Source organism: Falco biarmicus, chromosome 15, assembly GCF_023638135.1.
Source record: "Falco biarmicus isolate bFalBia1 chromosome 15, bFalBia1.pri, whole genome shotgun sequence".
NCBI classification, from domain to species: domain Eukaryota; kingdom Metazoa; phylum Chordata; class Aves; order Falconiformes; family Falconidae; genus Falco; species Falco biarmicus.
In genome coordinates, this window is record NC_079302.1 from 18,732,833 (window position 1) to 18,756,879 (window position 24,047).

General features: G+C 36.0%; 1 protein-coding gene across 1 annotated transcript in view; it reads left to right on the forward strand.

Moving 5' to 3' along the window:
- FTO (FTO alpha-ketoglutarate dependent dioxygenase) overlaps window positions 1-24,047 on the forward strand; it is a 260,521-nt gene that overhangs the window by 39,615 nt on the left and 196,859 nt on the right. Inside the window, exons 2-4 of the mRNA XM_056360492.1 lie at window positions 7,224-7,301; window positions 12,706-13,366; window positions 21,685-21,828. Of these exons, the coding sequence (XP_056216467.1) occupies window positions 7,224-7,301; window positions 12,706-13,366; window positions 21,685-21,828 (883 nt within the window). The remainder of the gene's footprint in view (window positions 1-7,223; window positions 7,302-12,705; window positions 13,367-21,684; window positions 21,829-24,047) is intronic.

Genomic DNA, 24,047 nt, shown 5'->3' on the forward strand with positions numbered 1-24,047 from the left:
TATTTAGAGGTATTTTTTCTATATCATGCAGCATCAGTTATTGGCAACAGTCACTAAAGTTTCTGTCTGCTAATTTTTAGGAGGTGAACTGGGTAAGAACTGCTTGATGAAGAAATCTAGTTTCTCAGCAACGATTGGCCATTTCTCAGTGAAACTATGCAAAGAATGACATGCAGGAATGGCCTGGTGTCCTTATCTATTCCTTGTGAGTCAAAACATGTTTATCTGAAAGTATCCACTGTGTTAAGCATTCTCTTAGGTGCGTGTATGCTCTTGTGTCCGTATGTATAAGATGAAAACTGGAAGACCAAGTTTCAATCAGATCTCCAGGTTTTATTTTTGAATGAAGTTTGAATACTGTCACCTAATACAGGCGATCCATTTACCAACTGGTACCCGCTGGAAGAGGATGCACAAATGATAGAAGGAACAAGAAATGGACATTGTTGTCAAGATGCTTGCAGTGGTAGTAGAAGTTTATTGACAGTTATGCTGGGGAGGCTTAGGGGTGTTTTGCCATCAAAAAGTGGCTGTTTGAACTATTTATCTTCTCAAATTTTTATTACGGTTACTTAAAGTGCTAATCCATGTGTGACAAATGCACACTAAACTGGGTAAGAAAATTGCCAGTTCTGTTGCATTAACAGTTCCTGTAGGTTGAAACAACAATTAAGGGGCTGTTAACACGTCAGGGTGGGGAGAGAGGGAGTACTGGTAGCAAAGACATTTTTCACACATTGCAAAGCTGCTTCAATGCATAAATTAACTCTTAGTTCAGTTACATCGGTCAAGTATGTTGTGCATACGCGTGACTGATCTGTGTGTGTGTGTGAACCAAAATCTGGGCCTGTTGATTTATGAGAAAGGGTAAAAGAGACTGAAATTAGTTAGCAAAGCCAAACAGTACCTTTGCAGGACGGTATATCAAACAGTCTTTTAGACAGCTGCTCGGTCAGAAATACTGATGTTAGGCCTTAGGTCTTTGCATCACAGTAGATTGTTCATTATGTAATTTTTTTCATGATCGGATCACTTGAACTGCATCTTGCTACTTCTGTAACTGCACTGGTTTGTTCAGTGGGAGAGCAAGACGCACAATAACCAGCATATTTTATCATAGTATAGTTAGGAAATGCATTTATAGGCTATTAAATAGTATTAGAGAGTCATAGGTAATTTATATAGAAGAAGAATAATGCAAGTTTCTGTCCTTAAAATGAAAATGGTTTTGGCATATGGTATTAGGGTGGGGGGAGCTGTAGTATACAAAGTATGGTTCAGTGTGGTCATATGCCTGCCAGTATTTTTGACAAGGCTGGATTACAGAAAGATTGTAGCACAGACAAGGCTTTTGGTAAGACCTGAATGTAATGAAGGGTAACCTGGAAATACAACTTTCTCATGTGAGTAAATGGTGCTGTAAAATTGACCGGTCCCTTAAGATCTTTTAATGATTGGAGTTTACAGAAATAATTTGAAGAAAAAAAATATCTGAAATCTAATATATGTGATAATGGAGAAATGAAAGCTGTAATAGTGCATTTAGAATGTATTTTTTATTACTCTAGGTTCATTTCTGACATAACTGGTTTTAGTGAGCCAGTTGAATGATCTTGGTTGCTATGAAGTTTTAATAGCTAACACTTGGAAAGCCTTGTAGTTTAAACAAATGTCAACTTTAAAAATCACATTCCTTCCTTAAGAAACTATCCAAAAGTTAATGTGTCATTTTTTAAAAAAATAAATTTAAAAATCTGAGAAAGAATATTAGGAGGTAAGATTGTGGAAGTTCCTGTAAAGTCATGGCTTTTTTGTAGATGGGCTCTTAGTATCGTGTCCCAAAATTTTTACTGTATAAAGTATTTGATCTTCCTCCTCTACAAAGCCATTGAGCTCTCACTTCATAGCACTAGCCCTTTTCTTCATGCATGACTTGAAATAAATCCATGTTTTATTATAGTTGATTAAAAAAAAAAAAAGGATGAAAGGGAAACACAGGCCCTAATGTACATTCTTATGTGGGGAAGAAGCTAACAGAAAGGAGGGATTTTTGGAAAACCAAAGATTTGCATCTGAACTTGTGATTCAGATGTTTCCTTCATGACAGTATGCATTCCCAGAGTGCCTTGCTAAACCAGTTAAGCTTTTGGAAAACAAAAGACTATTGGGAAAAACAGTATTGGAGATGGAGATGATACTTTCTTCTGTTTTGAATAGATACTTTTTTGTTTGTTAGGAGCTGCCCCAGAAATTTCTGCAAACACCTTGGATTGCATTGCAAACAAAAACTTCAGTGTTTTATTAGTTCTGGTCACAAGTCAGCGTTCTCAAAAGTGTGAAAACTGCAACGGGTGGTTAGCAAAGCTTTTAGGACAAAAGAATTGGCCAGTGTTCAAAGGACTTCTAATGTAAGGAGTTAAGGCAGAAGGGCTTTTGTAGGCTGCGAGTGGCGACGATGTTTCAAAGCTACTAGGCCTTCCTTTTGGACTCTCACCCCTCGTAATATATATTGTTCCCTCCTTTAGCCTCAGGAAGATTATTTGTCAAGATCTAAACATGAGATAGGTAAAATGTTCAGCTTTCTGCTACCTTTCTTTGCTGTAAGATTGCTGGGCTGGAGGGGAGTAAAAATGAGGAGCATTTTCAATCTTTATTAAAAAAAATTAAATAAAAAAAAAATCACTGACCCAATGAAAACAAGGCAATGTTAGGTGGGACTTTAGGTCGCTGTAAGGTGAGGCAGGTAGTGAATCAGAAAATTCAATTATTTTGCGGGGAAGAGTGTATATGAGTACGTCAAATTGTTTTGCTGGTTGTGCTGTTTTCTCTGCATTGGGCAAGCACCTGCTTGCCCAAAGAGTCCAGCCGGTTCTCACCCATTAAAAATGATTATTCCCTAGTGTGGTGTGTATATGAAATATTTGTAACTAAGAAATATCCAAGACTTGTTAAAATAGGAGGTTAAATGCAATGGTGGGATATTCAGTTTTTGCTTGAATTGTTGTCTTTCATGTGTCTTTTTTTATAGCATTTCTGTGTAATGCTGATTGTAAGGTGGAAGTAAGGAATCAATGGCTGGGAAAAAAAGGTTGCTTGCATCCCCTCAGATGTCAGGAACATGCCTTTTAGAAGCTTCAGATTGCTGTCTTTCCTGAAAAAAAAAATAAAATTAGGCAATAATCAGATAGACTTTTCCGGAACAGTAACAGTCATGGGTTTTGGCAGTCTACTAGTTTGAATAAAGTATAGATTTTTAACTGCTCGTCAGAGTGAGTTCTTGTATAACTAAAACCTAACATCCTTAAATGTTTCATAGGCACTGTTTTATCCCTCCATGTCTTGGGCTTGTGTGACTGGCTTTTTACACCTGTATGGGATGCTGCTCCAGGTCCAGAGGGATTACTTGGTGTAGTGAAGCTGACATTTTCCCTGTTTCAGGAGGAATGCAGGGCAGCAAACAGGGTTATCTTTTTAGAGGTGAATACAACTTTTATTGAGTTAAGTCTCCCTTGTGTTAACAAATGCAATTTCTTCAATAAACTCTTCAGTGTGTTTTATGCTAAGTACTGGGGAGGGAAAGCAAACTTGCTTCTTAATGTTTTCACTGGTTTTACATGTTAAATTGTTGTGATGGTGCAGCCTTAAGATTTGTTGTCAGAACTACTTTCAGTAATATTTCAATGTGGCTTCGGTAAAATTAGTTTTTTATAATATGTTGTTTCAGCCAAGACAACAACCTGTGAATTGGAAAATGGCTATTGTCTTCTGACTTGTTTGATGATGAAACTAAGTGGGAATTCTGTGTTGGAAAGTCTAAGGCCTTCACAAGCCCTTATAGCCTAGATATTGAACTTTTGTCTTACAATTAAGAGAGAAATAAAACCTTTTGAGAATGTTATTGACACCCTGCAGGGAAATATGTCAACTGCAAAAATTTTCACACTGTCAGAAAATGCCATTAAGTCCATCTTTCCCTTATACCACTTAATTTGAAAATAACAGACCATGTGTCTGTAACATAACTACATTTTGTCTTGTGACTTTGACGTGCATTAGCTGTGTTTCTGTTACTTCTGCTGTGTAACATACAATGCAGTACTGCTATTGCCACAAAGAAACTTAGAAAAAATAAAAATACTGTGTATAGTGATTGAGAGATTCCAATTATGACTATTCCACTTGCTGAATTTTACAACCAACAATCTCATTAATAAACCCTGCTATTACTAATAAATGAGCAGAGATTGTTAATGTCTGCAGGAAGTTCATCACACACTCTAAAACTGAGCATTGATGCATTAGGTCTTCATTCCAGTTATCAGTCTCAGATATAATCGATCCATTAACACTTACAGCAGCCTACAAAATAAGGTATTTGCAGATACTTTCTCCTAGGCCCTGGTACAACACTTATCAAGGTTTCTTGACCAGTGCACAGTGCGTGATGGCATTATAAGGATGGCGCATGTAAGATTGTCTTTCAAGTATTAGCATCGCTAATATATACATAAAAACCACATTAGTTTTTAAAGTGTAAGAAACGTAATACTGGTACCTGAATAAACTGTTATGCTTTTCATAATTTTTAAAATTTAAAAATCAGATGTAGAAGAATGCTTTTTAAGATGCCTGATACCTTCAAGTAAAAGCAATTTTTTAAAATGTTTTATTTAGGGGTTTAGGTGTTGGAAGAGTCTATGAGCAGTGCTTACGTAACAGTGCTTAGACTTACACATCAGCCAGTTGGTATAGCCAGATCTTCTCTTTTTTTTTTTTTTTTTTTTTACTTTGTGGAGGTATTTGTGAGTAGCTTGATGTTTTTGACATCTGTGTGACAGCTTCTTGCATAAGAGATGAGCAATGTGTTATACCACCCAGCTGTGTGTATTAGTCTGTACATCAAGCTGAAGAGCGGCACTTAGCCAGATCTGACAATCAAATGTGAACTACTATTACCTATACACAAGAGCGCATTTTAATGCTGTGTGCTTTTTGCCAAGAGGCTGTTACTTGACAAAGAAATTGTTAGAATCTCTCTTCTTCCCACCTCTTTTTTTTTTCCCCCACAGATATGAGTCCATGTTGAAATATATATCTTTTTTCTGCAGTTAAATATGGTTTATCTTATAGACAACAAAGCCAATCTAATGTTGTCAGTGATTTCATCTAATAGAATTGTAGCAAGCTTTTTGTAATAGAGAAGTGTTATTGTTTTAGAATATGCAGCAAATTAGCATGTCATTTTCTGCCAACTTAATCTGAAGCCATATTATGTGCTGTTTCACCAGTGACTTCATGTCAACATACCAACAACCTGTCCCCAAAGAAAACTAGGGACCAAGAGAAATTACATTGCTGGGTCATCGTTTTCAGTGCCGCTCTTCTCAGTCTAGTTAAGAGTTGGCGATCATTAGATCGTGAGTGCGGAGATGAGTGAGAGCTACCTGCTCGTATTTTAATTTGACTGATCTGTTTGCTATAAACCTTCACATCTTCTACACTTCCTTGTGATTTTAAGCCTCTGTCATCTTCCTTGATGCTTAAATCTGAATAAAGGAAATTCACTGTCACAGAAAAAAATACACAGTAACACTTTTCATAATTCAACTTTCCTTGTTTATGTGTTTGCTGTAAGCCAGGAGTTAGTTACTACATGTCATGTCGTCTTTTTTTTAAGTAGGATTGCCAGAGTAGGGAAGATCTGTTTTGACCTGTGTATGCAACCCAAAACATTATGAAAAGGGGAATTTGCAAGTGGGGAAAAAAAAGTGCTTTTTTAACAGTGAATTATGTTGTCTTTAGAATAATCAATTTGCAGTGGCATCTGGGTGATGAAATAGGAAGTTGTTCCCGTAGAACTTGGGTTTATGAAAGTGTTAGTGATACCTGGTTTTAACTTATTCTGTTTTCCTTTGTACTACGCCCTTACCATTCTTTTAAAAAATGTATTTCATTTCCATCTGGTCTTGTTCTTGCAACATAAAAGTATGGAGTGAGCTGAAACTTCAATTATTTCTTGTGACAGTGTTTATTTAGTTGAAAATATTGCAATAAAAATGAGAATTTGAATCCTGTTATCTGAAATATTTAAGCATTATGGCAGATGTAGTTTTATAATCTTTGAGTTGCATTTTTATTAGTAAATATTTGTTAACGATCAAAGTTTGTAAAGAAACCATCCTTGCAAGCTAAAAGAAAGAAGAAATAAAGGCAACAGTGTATTAATTTTCTAGGCCAGTGCTTCCACTGTGATGATTTTTACATTGTTATTCTGTACTTACATCATGTTGACTTAGGGTTGAGTTAGACTGTGGATGGATAAATGTGGATGGACTTGTCATGGGTTGGGATTGTTTGATTCCAAAATTCTGGTGGCATGTTTTGAGTCTCTTGCGCTTTCCAAATCTTTAGCTGCACATTTAATTGTATAATGCATACAAAAACTGTATGCTTATTAATAAAAATCTGGAAAGTGCAGTTTGGAGAAAATCAGGCTTTAATCTTAACAATTTCTTAGTGGTCATGTTGACTAAACATTGGTGGAGGTACTCTCAGTCTAAAACAGAAGGAAAAAGGGAGTTAAGAGAACAAGGGGGACAGAGAAAACTGGCTCTTCACAGTCAGCTGGTTCGAAGTGCACTCCCGACACCCAACAAGGTTTCTGGCTGTCTGCTGGGATGGCAGGTCTTGAGGATGGCATTTTAAATGTTGTCAGGTTGTAGTGGCTTTGGTGTGCAGTGGATGATGTTTCCTTAATACACCATTTCAGGACTTTTTATACTATGCTCAGTATTAAGGCTCATTGTGAATATTATTGAGCCATTTAATGGAGTATGAGCTTTGTACCCATTGGATCCACAAATTGAAGTAGAAAATAAAATGAAAAAAATTGCAATTATTATCTAGGTATAAAGTAGGCATAGTTCTGAAGACCATTAGACAAAGGTAGATTTTCATCAGTGTAATAACAACTGATTATTTAAAAAAGAATTTAGGAGGAGAAACACTTAGGTGCTCTGAAACTACTTAACCTGAATTACTGCTTTGTAAGTGGAAAAACTCCACTGATTTTTTTTTTTTGCATCTTTTTTTCCATGTTTAATTTTCCAGAATTGAAGATAGTGAGAGAAATAATTGCATATGTTTGTATCTCTTCAATACAACTGCTTTTCTACTTGGCTTTTAGTCTGATTTTCTGTTTCAATTTTGCTTCTCCAAAACAGAAAAAAAAGCTCCTTGAAGAACTTGGAGAGAATACACTTCCATATAAGACACCAGCCGATGATGATTTCCATCAGTTGGTAATGTATTTCTTTTAGCTGTACTTGTTTTAAATTAAAATGGTTGTTTGCACTGAACAACAAATAAATCTTTCTGCAAAGAGACACTGTGAAATCTGGTATGACAGAAGTATCCTGCTGGCTGATAGTGTACTTCCAGGTGGTGCAAAATAAGACCTCTAGAACTGGGATATTCAATAATGAAAACTTTTTAAACTTAGTTTATTTTTAGTATTTTGCCCTAAGTATCAGTCCTGAGTACCAGGTAACATGTGTAATACTGAATCACAGTTTCCTATGCTTTGTTCAAATAATGTACATGTCACCATTCTTTTAAGGTTTTTTTGGTTTTGTTCTGACCTGTGAGGAAGGCCTATTCTTTATAGCTCACCTTTGGCAAAACAGGGAAGATATTAATGTAGAAATTCGAAAATTTTTGGCTTAATTCTACTTTCAAACAGTAAGTGAGCCTTAAAACTTTACTTACAAGATGAACTGTGAAAACTGGAATGGGTGCCTCAAATGAAACCAAATAAAAATAGAAAAAAGTAGCCACATAGGGAACCAAATTAGTCTATGGAAGAATGTATTGAAATTAATAAAATATCTATCTATCTTGGATCTTTATAGGTCAGCTCCAAAACATATGGCAAGAACTGTAAGTTCAATCAGATCAAATCGAAACACAGTTAAGATGGAAAGCATAAGAGGGGATCTTGTATTTTGAACAGCTACAGCAAGGGTGCTTACGTTATAGGCATGTCACCTTTCATGTATTGATATATGGCTCGAAGTGTATATGGTAGCCTGGAAATAGGTCTGATTCTTTCCTTGTAAGGATGAATTTCTCTTTTGCAGGATTCCAAGGCCAAGGAAAATTTAGTCCCCATCACACTATAGAAAAGGAAAGATGCATTTATGGGTCAGGTACCAGACCGACTCAGAAGCATGAAGTCAGACTGGTTTTGCCAGTGGGATTACAGTGGTGATATTGAGTGATTTGTATACTTCCCTCACCTTTCTCACTCATTTGGGTTGTAGGGTGCTCAGGGAAAGCATGGTTTTCTTTGTATTCTTACAGTGCTGAAGACAGTGGAAGTAAGGTCTTGACTGGCATCTTTAACAGCTCTAAGGATAATATGACAACACATAGCTTGCTGTTAACTATAAGAAGCACTTCTGTGGATAAGGGCAAGGAAGAGTGTAGAAGAGCTGGAAAAATGTAGAAGAGCCAAACAGAATGATTTTATTTTTTTTCTTTACAAAAGAGAAAAACAAACCAAAACATTCTTTTCACTCTTAAACTAATGTTCAGGAAGCTCTTCCCCCTTTTGAGACTCAGGCAGCCTACTGTTTTCTCCTTCCTAGTCCTGTTACATCCCCTCCTGTTTGTTCTCTTATATCTGTTGCTGCCAAGAGCTGCTATGCATGGCGTCTTTTTCTTTTTCTCACCTCTGTAAATCCAAGTCTTGTGGCGCTGACGTGAAAAGAGAAGATGGAGCCATGGTTGCCCAAGTGGTACCTCTTTTGCTTAGTATCTCTAACCCATAAATATAGAAGACAATGGGAACAAGATAAGCAGTGAAATCGGACCTGTTCAAGCCTTACGAGTTTAGATGCATTCTTTTTGCATCATATAGAATTATATGTTTTGCGTAGTGTTTGTGTGCATGCTAAATCTTTTTATAAGTATAGGTGATATTCATAAGCATCACAGGCACCTTTTAAATTCTCATGGTGGTTATGAAATGTTACTGTAATCACTGCTGTAGATATTACAGCTTCAATGTACTACAGATGGGGAGGAAAAGAAGGGTGAGAGCTTGAAGACAACAAATTAACAAAATAAAATATCGCGTACAGTTTAGTTTTAGAGTCTTTCTTTCCTGGAGAGACCTGCCTTACTCCTTTAAGGATCCACCCCTTAGAAAGCAGTATTCTTTGAATGTGTTGAAAAGGTTGGGTAGGATGCAAGTAAAAAACTACGGTATCCTGTCAGGTATGGAGAGGTATAGTCTGAACATAACTAAGAAACCATAGGCTGCAATAATGTAATGTTTAAAGTTATGAACAAGGAAAAGTCTGTTAACAAAGGCAAATGACAAGTATCTGAAATACAGACTGTCATTTCATGATGTAAGTGGCAGTTTGCTTTTGAAGGGTCCTTATTGCTGATTTCTAACTTCATTTTATCTCTTGGATCAACCTGTAGGGTGATTCTGTGTGTTGAATACCACCATTAGAAGTGAAAGCACGTATATATTTAAAATCATGTGTGTAACACTCATATGAAGAATTAAGCATCAAATGTACTTTTTTTTTTTTTTTTTTTTTGGCCTGTGGTTGCCAGTAACGTACCCACTTCTTTTGGAGTGAACGATGAATTGACCTTTAATACTTGCTGTCAGTTACAACACAGAGTACATGATTACTCCCCCTTCCCCATCCCCCCAAAATAACAAGGTGTCCAGTGTGAACCCAGCATTCACCCTGCGTTCTGATCCCTTAATGCTTTCCTTATGTAGGACATAGCACAACGGCTGGTTGGAGATTTAAAGAAGACCAAATGTTTTCATGTGATGTGTCGTGTCGGAAATGTGTTTCCGCTTCCTGATTTCTTCTGAGCTATCAGTGTGAGGTGTTTTTTTAAGGTAGAATCCTGAGTATACTGTGTAAAACATAATGAAAAAAATAGTTCTGAAGCATGTAATCTTAAAACAGAACCCTAAAGTAACACGCATCTGACTTGGCTGGCAATAAAATGTGGAAGACATTACCTCTGCAGTTCAGGAGGGGAATACAATGTTCTTACCTTTGTACAATCTGTGTGCTTCCTTTCTAGGGCATGTTTTCAGACATTTATTTGTTTCACGTTGTATTGTTATTTCCCTCCCTTCTTTTTGATATTTCACATGTGTGATTGCTGTCAGAAACTCAGTCTATTAAATGGTTTAAAAACATGTAGTAATAGTCACTTTTTAAAGATACTATAATAGCATATGTAATTGATAATTGGTGAATCTGACCTGAATATGTTCAATATAGAGTTATTTAAAGATGTATGAAGATGGGATACTGCTGTAGAACTGTTAGTGCTCTTTCTTTTATAAATATAATTTGCATAATGAAAGAAATCACGCAGTAATAATCTTTATGTCACCGTATATAATGTTGTGTCATTAAGTATGAAGGTGAAAGAATACTTATGATTCCCATCAACATAAACCCACACATCTGACTGCAGCCTATAGTTGTAATCCTTCACATTTGCAGCTACTGATTTCAGTAGTTACTCTTTGTATTTTTTCACTGTACTTCTCAAAGGTTACAGATACAGAGTGCTGATTGAAACAAAGGGGGCAGTTCAGGATCTCGAAAGGAATTGTTTCCGCCTTTTGGCAAGACCAGGCGAATTGCGTTTATCATATTCGCTTCTTTTAATGAAAGCTGGGATCCAGTGTTCTGTGCTGGGGATTGTAGAGGGACTTTCAAACAGATATCTGGGATTGTTTTCAAGCTGTGGTATTTAAAGTTAACATGTAAATACTGTTGTCAGAAATTATTATTATCTGTAGATACTGTTACAGGGTTTTTTTCCCTCTGTCTAGGAAGCTAGTTATTTTTAAAACCATTAGAGTGTATAAAGAAAGGGAGTTAGCTTCACTGTAAAAAATTCACAAGAAATGGTGGCAAGGTTTATCTATAAACTAAGATTTATTATGTGTAATCATTAGTTTTAAAATAGGCTTCCTTTCATGTTCCTCTTTTTAGTAGAAACAAATGATCCTACAAAGCCACCTCTTCACTGTTGTGGGATAACAACGTGTTATGATGCAGAAGTCTGGTTTTGTGCAGTAGAAAATGTGCATGCTGACTTTACGGCCTGGCTTATGTTTTTTAAATGCACCTTTTCTAGATTTTAAAATTAATTTCCTGAAAGGCGGGTTCAAGTCTGGCTTGGAAGTAGATAGTACCAGTAAAGTAGTTTTGCTTTGTACCAGAAGGAGCCCACGGATGGATTGTAGGTCAGTGTGATGCTTTTGTGTTGGTGGTTTTTATTTGGTTTTTAAAAGCTCTTTGAACGTAAGCTATTATTTAGTAAAGTTTTGAGACATCAGTTTTGTGCATCCATGTGCTCTTGCCCCATTGCCTAATGCCTTCAGATTTCGGTTTACCTTAATTATTTTCTTATTTCCCCACACCACCATCTATCTACCCTTTCCCCAGACAAGTGACTAATTTCTGGGCAAAAGGAAATAAGTGTAGTGAATAGTTCTGAGCTTCGCACATGCTAATTGATACCTGATAGACTCACATTACAGCCTTTCCCTTACTAAGGGCGCTAGTTTGCGTCTGATTTATTTATTTATTTAACTATTATTTTTAATGAAATGCATAGGAACTTAGTCTATTTAAGAACTTATTCTCTAGCCTTTGTCCAGTTTGCCAAACAGTCTCAGCAGTAGTTAAAGCAGATTTACAGGCAACCAATAAAAGGTGTGATTGTGTGATACTCACTTCCTTAGAAAACCAGATTAACAGAATAAAATTATCCAAGCCTTCCTGGAGTGGGAGGCAGTATTTTGCATACAAAGCAAGATACTGCTGATTAGCAGTGTTATACCTTGCTGGGAGTTGTTGCCTCCACTCACTGCTGGATTCTGAACTCCAACTGGTACCAGAGCTGGTGTGGTCAGAAGAGGATATGAAGAAAAAGGATATTATAGGTGGGGAGATGAGGAAGAAAAGAAGTTTGGAAATTTTCTTTTACCTAAAAGGGGAACCTTTATATAAAATAGGAGAGCTAATTGGCACGCATTGAGGAATCTGAATATAGAAAGGACCACTATGTTGAGGACTGTTTTGAAGACAGACCTGCCAGTGCAGCAGAATGTTGACCATTTTTGAAAATGTACATTTTCATTTTGTTATTTTTGCTCGAATGTTGTTATAGAAAATTAATTCAGTTTACCATGTAGCCTTCTAGAATTCCATATATCAGAATGAAACAGGATGGTCTTTGCAGCCATTGCAAAAAGAGGAGTGGCTTTGCTAGTGTTTGATAATTCTGTTGTTTCTATACTTAAAGGTAGCATTATCTACAGATTCAACAGGGGAGCTTATATGTTCTATTGATTTCTGCCAGAATCCTCAATTTTATTTATTCATTTTGAGATTTGACCTGGAGGTACTCTCTGGCTACAGGCCACTGGTACATATCCACAGTTTGTGCAATATATTAGAATATGAAAGTAAAGTAACAAATACTGGCATCTATTTCTTCACCATATTCTAGACTCATGCTTGATAACTTGTCAACTTAGTTTTGTCTGTTCTTGAATGTATGAAATACTTTGGTTCCTATAAAAAGAATAATTCTTTTACTGTTTTTGTTGTTTGGTTGTTTTGTTTTTTTCTCCTTTAGTGGAAGACCAAATATTCCAACCTGGTTTTAAGAAAATCTGATACAGTACCTGAAGAGCTCCATCAAATGGTACAAGAAAGCTTTCTGACCTTGCGAAAACACGATTGTTTCTTTCAAGATCTTGTAAGGATCAAAGGAAAAGATTTTGTTACCCCAGTGTCTCGTATATTAATTGGAAACCCAGGATGCACTTACAAATACTTGAACACAAGATTATTTACAGTTCCTTGGCCTACTGAAGGTTATGATATAAACTATTGCAATCCTCAGATACGTGATGCTTGTAATGCATTAATCAGACTTAATGACTACTTGCATATTGAAGCAGTCAAAGCATTACAAGAACAAAATTTGTTTGAGACCAAAGAAATTAAAGATACTACTAGTCTAGATGGAGAGAAAAATTTTGCTACTTCTATTACAGAGACAGGGTCCATTTCAAAGGATCAAAGCAGTTGTTGTGTACCAGAGGATGACTACATAAGTCTAAAGAACAGAACAGCTTATAACTTGACTTTATTAAATTATATGGATCCACTACAAATGCTGTACTTGAAACAAGAACCTTATTTTGGAATGGGGAACATGGCAGTGAGTTGGCATCATGACGAGAATCTGGTTAAAAGGTCAACGGTAGCTGTGTACAGTTACAGCTGTGAAGGTGAGTTCTGGGAGGTAGGAGTTGACTAGTGATAGAAATATCTTAAATCCTGGAAGCTCTCTTGTGCTTCCTTGGGTGTCCGTGCATAAGCACACCTGCGCGCTAGTCTGGATTTGTCATGTACTTCTGAACACATTGTGGTACTTCTTGTATTGAAGCCCTATCTTTATTTCTACTAAAAGCTGTACAAAATATGCCTGTGTTTACTGCAGCTGGTTTATCAGTTGTTCTCTAAGTAGATTTAAAAAATGGTATGATTAACTTTCTAAGAGCCAGGAAATCAAAAGCCATCAAATACCTATTTTGGATTGACACATGTATATTTTTCTGTCCTGTGAAATGTGTCATTGTAGTTGAGATCACAGTCTCTATTGTGTTATTTATCATATACAGACTTGCTTGTTCTTGGTGCTTATTTTACTACTCTTCTTTCTTTGGAAAGATCATTTTTAATTGGTTTTGTATAAAAGTATTGCTGTATTTACTTGGAAGTATATACGTTTTGTCTAGGCATGCTGTACTGCTAATGCATGTTTGGTGGAGGAATTGCCAACGTTTCTGTAAGTTGAGAAGGGTGGAAGTTTTCCATTAAAAGACCTGCTGTCTGACAGGCTTTGCAGGCTCTTAGTTCTTTAAAAACCATTTAAATGCAGTATTGGGGGAAAAGAAGTGTACTGGAAGAGTCATTAAATATTTCATTTTTAGTTTAAAGTACCTTTCCTATTTTTATCTTCATTTAAGAAACATGAGGATTTTCGTTTATTTTTTTCCTAACAATGAACAAACCCTTGAATATTTTTTTAATGGCTTCCGGTTTTGCAAACATAAGATTAGAATCTAGATGCTTGATTTGAATTTGCAAATGGTCCGTTATGTTTCGTAATTCACAACTGATTTTTGGTCCTTCCAAAAGTCCTTTGATGTTTGCTTCAAACGCGGGAAGAATTGATGTTGACTTTGGTAGGTTTTGGCTAAAGACTATAATGTAAAAACAATAGCTTATGCTTTCATGTGCATTCTCTTGTTAGTTTTGAAACTATGGATCACTTTGTTACTTAATATTCAGCTGAAATCGTTATATTTACATTTTTCTGAACATAAAATATCAGCTGGCTCAGCAAACTGAATAGAAGAGATTCCCTGACCAGGACCAGTAGAAGTGTCTTTTTTTTCATAAGCTTTTTTCTGTCCTATTTTCCAAAGACGTTGATGTTTTATATCTGCTAAATTTATTATTTTTCAGTAGTACTGAGGATAAATATTTTTCAGTAACATTTTACATTAAAAACATAACCATGAACTTGAAATAATAATAGTGTGCCTGAGATTTTATTATAATACGTTTTAAAACTTTTTACTTGAACATAAAACTTGCTTGTGGAGGGGAAAAAATCAGTCCCTTTAAGTTCGGAGTGCTATAAATTAACGACAAAGAAGGCTGCTATGTTTATTCATAGCTTGTAATTTGATTTTGTTACTTCAAGTTCAGCAAGTTAAAATAGTATAATTTGTACCTATATCTAAAACCACTGCAAATTCTATGCAATATTTAATTGTCAAGGGTAGAAAGATGCATTTTACACATTTAGATGAAAAATTATTCTGATATTTATATGTAATTAATCTTTTTGCCACAAACAATTTTTTCCATACATTTATACTTAAGGGTTTATATTTTTTCCTGAAGGATTTAAAGATAGCCATGAAAACTTCAAAACGCTGAGAGCTTTCCAGTGAATAATTTGATTGTTCTGTCATTTATGTTTGCGGAAAAAAATTAAAATTACTACTTGGAATTTTTGTATCTTTGCAATGATTCCAAAAGTTTTTGATCAAATTGAAATTTGATTATGTATTGATGGGGGGAAGCTCTTAGCAGGAGGTGGCAATATTAAAAACTCAGTGTAGCTGGAGATAGTGTAAAAGACACTGTTTGGGGAAGAAAATTATTTATGAAGTCAGATCTAAATCTGAACAAAATTGAATTCTGCTTGATAGCTCTTGAGCGTGGCTGAAGTTGGTTTAATGAACTGTAGAGGGAGTTTAAGGTGCCTTGTGTGTCTCCCTGAGCATCACCAGCAAACGTCCTGGAGCCTACCTCAATGTGAAACCAGTTCACACATCTGTCTGTGTCCAGGTTGTGGTTGTCATTGCATATCCCTCAGGTGGAGCTGTATTTATAGTTGGCCTACTTACTCATAAATGGGAGGAAATGGAACTTGTTTATAGTTTATGAATACAGCATTGTAGTTAAAGTGACAGTAAATACTTGTGTGTTGAAGTTTTCTACTCGGCATATCCAAAAGGGGTAAATAGTCTACTTGATTTTAGAGAAACAGATTGTCTTTTTTGCTCTTCTGATTTCCTGTTTATAGCTTTCAAATGCTAGTGGTTAAAAGCTTATCAGTGCTTATAATTCTTTCCAGTTGCGTATCACTTCAGTGTGTTGGTGGTTTCTGTGGTTCACAAAGATATTTCAACTCAAAATTATGTCAATATTTACTGTATCTCGTACCAAGCTCTCCATAACTGTGAAGCATGAGGAAGCTCCACGTCTTTTTGAAGATCATTGTTAAATCTTCGTAGAATTGTATCTTGACTCCTTTTCCCATTTGCCATAAATATATTTGCTTTTCATGCCAGTACCTTTTATTAATAGTTACTCCATTAATTCATTTAGTATTGAGTTAGTGCAAAACTCTCACTGTAGTGTATAATGACCATCGCAGAATCATTACAGAATACATAATAAAAAGAGTAGAGGTGGTCAGAATTTTTTTTGATGAAACAATTTTTCCTTACAAGATGGCGATTACATAGATTAGTAATTTTCTGGAAGAAAACACTGATTCTGTGAGAAATTCAAACACAAATGAAGCATGTTGGGTTTTTGTTAAAAGTAGCTTGATCCTCTTTTCTGCTAGGTTTTGCACTCTTCCCCTCCCCCCCTCTCCCCAGTGCTCTATCCCTCAAATTCTCACTGCTCTCTTGGTACTGCAGACACTGAGGATCTGTGGCAGCCTGTAGCGTGGGAAACCTTGGGCTTCCAGAGCTTCATCGCTAGGACCAATCCATCCTGCCACAAATGCAGAATCCCCAGGTTTCCAGGGTTTGAACAGCAGAAGTCCTACGAGTCGAGTAATCTTAATGCATTATGGCAGCTGTTTGCTGGACTCGGGAGTTACCTAACCCGGGTTATATGGTTTTCTTTTTACTTTAATTTGCATTTTTATATCACTATTTGTTTGGTACCTACTTATTTGATTAAATAGTATTAAAACAGATACTGCTGTAAGTGAAACAACTTTATTTGCTTGTTTGCTTGTTCAGTGTTTGATGCCATAATGAAAAATTAATGTTTGAAACTTTGATCAGTATTAATTGGTGTAGAAGCAGTTTTTAATATGCTGGAAAAGAAATTTGAGAGCAAACATAAAGATACTGGAAGGAGCTGATACTCTAATTAGCCTCACTGTTTATGTTCTTGTTTCCAGTGTCAAACTGTTTCAAAGCAACTTCAAATGAGGTACATATCTAACAACAAAATAAGATAGACGTTTTGCCTAATGCTCATCTGAATAGTATTTGGTTTTATTTACATTAAAATAAAACACATTAGATTACACTAGGTTAAAAGTAGGTTATCAGGTGATGAGAATAGGCCCACGCAAAAATTGGGGAATTTTTCTTTTAATGTGTGCACTGCATGAAAGTGTATGAGTGGTAGTCATGGTTCATACACAGAACTGAAGACATTAGGGAATGTGTGTTAAATTGTACTGTCACTAATGCTGTTTGGAAGTAATTTACTTTTTGGAATTTACCATGGAACAGGAATTCCAAATTTTGACCAATTTAGGATTTTTAATTAAAAATTAGCTTACAAATATCCTATCACATGAGAGCATTAAGGTAAAAACTTTTTTCAGGATTTCAATACGGTAAGCTAATAACTCATTTTTATTTCCTGCTCTATTTATGAAAGTGAACTGCAATCCAAACACTGGTGGAATAAGGGCATTTTCAAAAATTGGATTTTATCCATGAAAAATTCCTAATGAACAGTTTTCCCTCAGGTCTTTGTAAGTTTTGTAGGAAGTTTTATTGCTTAGCAGAGTACTAGTTGGTTCTAAAGATGTTCTTTGAAGTAAAGACTTGTTTCAGTTACCAGCCTAAAGGAGACGGAAAATAATTTAGTCATGGGAAACATCCAACTTTCTTTTACCTGGATTTCCCACAAAGTGTGTTTGAGCTTAGATAAGTAGTTTTCTCTAGATTCTTTACCGTTTCTCATTTGTCGTCTTGCTTAATGCCTACTTGCTCTGTAAATCTGAAGTACTAAGCAACTGGCTCTGTTCACTGACAAGGTGATGTTGAAAGGTTTAACAAACCTGGTTGCAGTAAGGACTGATCATGGAGGAGCTGTTATGTTTGGGGGTTTTTGTAAAATGCTGTTTGGATTTTTTTACACTGTGATGTGTAATAAGAATAAAATAAAATGAAGCAATACCGTAGCACTAAAGCTGTTGTTGGCTATTTCATGTCTACAGTAATTGCGACTAAAAATAGTTGGGATTAACTACAGATGTATCTTTCTTCACCAGGTTAAAAAAACCCAACAAAACAACCTGAAACTGCAAAAGTGTTTCAAAATTGAAGTAAATCTAAATTTGTAGTTAACCAATAATTCTCTTTATGTACTGATTAATGGATAAAAGTCATGGAGTAGGCATTTGTACAGGATGAGAACAATTATATTGTATGGTTTCTAATGTCAGTAATGTAGTAGAAATATTGCTCGTTGAAAAAAATAGAAATGGTATGTAGAAAAATATGTATTACTACTTAAGAAATGAATATAAGAGTGAAACGGTCACATCTGTGACTTGCAGGTTCTGGCCAGTTGGAATGAGATTGTGAGAGAATCACAAATTTTTAGTGATCCAATTACTTTTATTATAATACATTTGAATCTCTGTTTTCTAAAAAGAAACTGTCATTTGACTTAACTGCTGTGGATTTTTTTAACCATCCTCTCACTGATTTGATTAAATGAAGTCTCTCAGGAATGAGGGGGATGACAGAATATTCTTTTTCCTTACTTCAGTGCTGTTGTTCTTGATATATTTGGACACAATTTCAAGTATTAATTGATACGAACAATGTTTGGCAAATCTTCCAAACTTTTTTACATATATACGTATCTATATACACATATATGGGCATATAATATACATATAAATTGCTATGGAAGACAGTAATAATGTATATATTTCATGAATCACTGAATATGTACCCAAATGCCTTTAAATTCTGGAAAAATCACTCCATCTGTAACCAAAAAAAAGAAAAATTAAAAAAAAATATATATCTATATAAAAATGGTCAGTTGGATTTAGTGGCAAAGTAGGTGTTTACAGTCCTTGGTTTTAGCCATGTGTTGGCAGTTATTCTGTCATCTCAGGAAGTCAGGTACATTTAGGGTATAGTTTGACATTACAATTTGACTTGAATAGAGAACATTCAGGTTTCAGAGTATAAAAAAAACTCTTAGAACTCTTCTTGAAGATTTTGGCACCGGATAGGAAAGAAACCTTTCAAGGCTACTGTTACTTTCCGTGCTGTGGAACAGTAACCAAACTAGGTCCAGGAAAACAAGTCTCATGTTGTTCTGAACCTAACCATGACCCAAACGTGATAAGATCAGGTCTTAGAGCTGGAACATCTCTGAAATTGGAGCTGTCTAGTTAGAAGCATAATGTTGCGGCCAATTTTCTGCAGCTACATTCTCTCTTTCATGGTTCTACCTTAATTACAGGTTTGATGAGGTATTGTTGTTATGTTGTGGTAAGCTGGTTACCTGCTTTCACCATTTCATTTCGGGTGCCAAGCATAAAGGTTTCTTGCCAGCCAAATTATTAAGTCTTGAATGCACAGAATTTAAATTCTCAGATAGTTTTATTATATTTCCATTGAATATGCCTACATTTGACCATTTCTGTGTGGTCTACCCCAAAATAAATACATGTTTTTAAGGCGCTGTGTATGTGTGCAAGATCCACATGATTTACCCTGATATATAACTATGGTTTAGATTCCTCCAAATGTTTTCACTTAAATGAGAACTGTAATTATACCAATCAATAGACAGCCTTCAGTCATGCCTGAGGTGTGACAGAATTTAGTAACAATTTCTTGTTGTGTAAACGTTTGTCAGCGCTACCTAGAGAGATACCACAAATATTAAGGTGTCTTTTTTTTTTTTTTTTTTCTTTTCCCCCTTGCTCTCACTTTCAAAATAGCTTGCATTTAAAAGCTAGTAGCAGCTTGCTTCCATTTGTTACCAAAATAACATGGTAGGAGCAATCAGTTTCAATTGCTGCTGATAATTATAAGGTGCAATAATTGAGAATATGGAGAAAAGGAGACTGTGAGCTACATTTGAACTCTGTACTTAAGCAATAAAAAATTTATCAAACTGCAAAAAATAAGTCATTTTAACGAGCACATTCCAGAGGTGCTGGATTTATGAGGAGACCCCAGGAAACTTTGATTGAAATTGCTGTCTCTGATTGTAGTTCTATATTTTATTGGTGCCATATTGTGAGCAGTGCTGCTGCCAAAGTGAATGGGAAAGCAGCATAACAGAGAGAGTTAACCCAGAAAGGTTACCTCTTTTTATAATATCCATGATGTATTGCATTAAAAATGCCTTGAAAGCCATCCTATTTGCAGTTTTCAGAAAACATTTTTCTTAAATTAAGTTACAATTTATCTGAACAGGGCAGAAAATATGAAAGCCCCTTGAAGACTTTAGTATTGATTTTTCTGAGTGTTTGCTAGCTCTTGTTTTCTCATTTGTGTGCTCTCTGATAGAAAGGCCTAGAGCTGCTCCTGAGCCACGGCTTCGGCTGCGTGAGAGCTGCAGCCATCGAGGCAGGGAATTTACTGTAGGAGTTTTAACTAAGAACTTTAGTTTGGGTTTTTAAAAGGGTTTGGCTCTCCGCTTCGTGAATTTCAGCAGTATTTAACTGACATAGAAAATTAAGACAATTTATTAATTATGAAAGGCTATTCCCAACTAACTGAACATTGCAGTAGCCATGTGAGGTGATTGACTTGAGTATTTTGAAAGTGTGAGTTCAAGGTCACTCTTTATGTGTGCGTGTTATAATAAGAGTGATCTCTTTGGCATTTTTATTCTGGAATTAGATGAAGACAAAAGTTTTAAAAATAATAACATGAAAGCACATTTGAAATGGACGGTGAAATGGACACACACAGTCGCTAACTCCTAAGCAACAATTAGGCATGCTACATAGTTGATGGCTTCTAACCATTCACTGCTGTCCTGTGCCAACTGCTTCTTTAAAACTTCATCCTTCCTCTCTCAAAATGGTCTGTTACTTTAGCCATAAAGCTGTTATACCATAGCTCCCCAATACCTTGTTATAAATGCTGACTGTATCTTTCAATTTATACTGCAGTGAAGTAAGCTTATGAAAATAGTTCTGAGGGATTAAGCTCTAAATACTATTTCTATGCAGTGGATTATTTTTTTTCCCCAAGCTCAACATTTTCATGTTGCTTAATGATAAGAAAAATGTTGTGACAAATGTATTGAAGCTTCGTTGGCTATTGAACATGTTATCTAGCATGCTTGACTAATAATTTTGAGAAAGGAATGACAGATACGATTCTGAGATGCATTCAGCTTTGGTCTAGATGGCGTTTGTGCCCATTATTTTACCTTACTTTACCTCAGTTTATGATTTGGTGAAATTGCAAGTATGTAAACAAATGAAATTGTTTATGAAGTGCTTTGGCAGCTTCTGACTTGAAATTCTTTCAGAAGTTGTCTGGCTTTATATCAGTGTTGCTGCATTTTATTTTTTTTTTCTTCTATGCTTGTGTTTTTAGTAATGTTTTAGAAAGTAAAAAAAAATGATTGAGTGAAGATTAACTAAAACTCCCATTGCATGTACTCGAGAACTTCAGAAAAGCGTGAGTCCATTATAAAATTTGCCTTGATTTGCTTTTACTTTGTAGTTAATGTGAAGTTTTAATCTTACACTTGGTTATAAAAAATTCTTCATCTCATATGGCTTTTTTTTTTTTTTTTTTTTTTTTTTACCTATTACATACTTCTGGATTTGGGGATGGTGATTGTACCAGATGGAGATTATAAAAAGTTTAAGCCTATTAAGATTGTACCAATGTGGGATATTGTTAAGTCTGTATTGTTAGAGCAGATTTTGTATTTTATGGTTCTCACCTTGTCTGTCATCTTTGTGGTGTTTTTCCCTCTCTCTTTAAAGGTTCAGCCATGGAAGAAAGTAACGAACAAAAACTGAAGGGAAGAGACCCAGCTGTTTGGCACGTAGGCTTGAAGGTAGCGTGGGACATAGAGACACCTGGATTAGCAATACCACTTCACCAAGGAGACTTCTACTTGATGCTTGGTAATTTTCGAGGGCTAAGAAGGTGAATTTGCTGTTGAAAACAGAGAAAATGACACAATGTTAATTAAGACACCTTCCTTTCATTTAGGACTTTGCTTATTTAGGAAAACATGAGATCTGGCTAGAGTGTATAATAAATTCCTCCTACCCTGCCCTCTTCCAGTGTATTTTGGGGAACTTTTTTTCCCAATGTTTTGCTTCATGGCTAAGAAAGGCAATACTCCTTTTGAGCCTTTTCTGTCTGTGCAGTCAGAATTGCTAGTTCATGTCAGGCTCCAGGCCATAAGCAGGATTTCCCCAGATCTTGTGAGAAGCTGAGCTGTATCTGTCCCATCTGTGTATTTGTAGATGCTGGTTCCTTTTTCTATTCTTAATACAGTCTTCCTGAGAAACTGTGAGAATCTGTGTCTGTTCTGTTCAGCAACAAAAATAAATCCGGTTCCTGAGGTTGCATTACAGAGTGGCTATGTATTATGTGTGGTGACTGTAGCTGTCTTACAGCTTTCTAGTACCATGGTTCTTGAAGTTTCAACCATTATGACAATCTGTGGATGATCTGTTGGTCAACGATTTTAGACATAACGCTTCTCTCATTCTGCTACACTTTTTCTTGTATGTATTCAAACATAGGTTTTCTTCTACTAGTGGGATTATACTAAGATCATAATAAACAGAGCTGTCATACTCCAAGAGTGAGTCCCAATGCCTCAAGTGTAGAGGATTAAAAAAAGAAAATTAAATTCAGTTAATTTACTTGAGCAGCTGAGCTCACACACTTAAGGTTTTTCCATTGAAATAAATGAAGCAAGAATGGTGGCGAAGTTTTGTTAGCACAAAATCTGTTACTTTCTTTTTTGGCTTGTGTTTCTCTAGGTTATCATTTTTGTTTAAACAAATGTAGTTATAAATCGTATGACTCAAAACATGAACAGTGCTTCTGACAACATCATGTTTACCTGTTTTGTGACTTGGCTTGACAGACACAATCTTTGAAGAGTGAGAGCAGTTGCGGTGTTCCCTGTTTATGTGTTTGTGACTTGGAAGGTATCTTCCATGGAATGTCCCTAGTGTGACCTGTCATGCTTCTGACTTGTTGGCCTGAACAGTCTTTTCACTTTTACCTTTCACTTTTATCTTCCAACAAATAGGAAAATGTAGAGGAATGAAGCTGTGTTAATTAGGATTGATAACATACAGCTGTGGGCTGGCTTCAGGGGCGGGGGTTGGCTGATGTAGATAAGGTGCAGCTGTGGCTGGTTCTGGTAAGTGGTTGGGCAGCCGAGGAAGAAGCAGAGAGAAGAGAGGGAGCACACACCCTGGGTGAGGAGAGACCAGGAGAAGGCAGCAGAGGGACTGGTGTGAAGAGTGTGTTGGTATGAGATGGTAAAAGACCTTGTTGCAGCTTAATAGTTTGGAGAGTGCTGCGACAGGAAAACAGTTTACTTCCTACAAGCAATACATTTGTGGGCAATCTTAAAAAACATATACCATTCCTTGTTCTTAGTTACCTCACCCGATCCTGTGCACTGCAATCAATCTTGTGTAAAAGAACGGGACTCTAAGTGTGTCTGTGCTCTGAAGTATGTTCAGACGTGAACAGACCCAGTGTGACTATGTGAGGTCCTTTGGCACAGTGGTGTGGGTGCGCCTCCCTTTTCTGTATTTGTGAGGATATAGAGTAGCAGCTTGCGGGGGTAACTGAGACATTTCTTATATGAAAGGGAAGCTTTAAGTGGCAGCTAAACATTCCTGGATAGGGAATTATTAATTAGGTTTTGTGGAATAGCTACTGAGGCCTTAGCTAAACTTCCTTTGCGATCTTTCCTGACTGGAAAGGTTGTGCATGCACAGCTTTGCTGGGCCACACATTCAGAAGGCAATTAATAAAAGAAGGGGTCTAACCAGTATTTTTACTGCAAAATACTGTACGTTGTCGTTGACTGGGTTACCAGATCATAAGGACTTTCTTTCATTCCCCGATGGAATTTATATACAGTAACTAAAGTACTATCAGGGATGCTATATGAAGGGTGGGTCAGAAAGCTATTTTATTAAACATCTATTTAACATACAACATCATGATCATGTTTAGATGGAAACAAAGGATATATTAAACATTCTTTTGAAGATGATGTGTAAATCACTTTCTTATTAATACTTCATGGAAAGCTACAGATTTGAGCTCTGTAGGCCAGGTGTTTGATAATTTCTTCTGCATT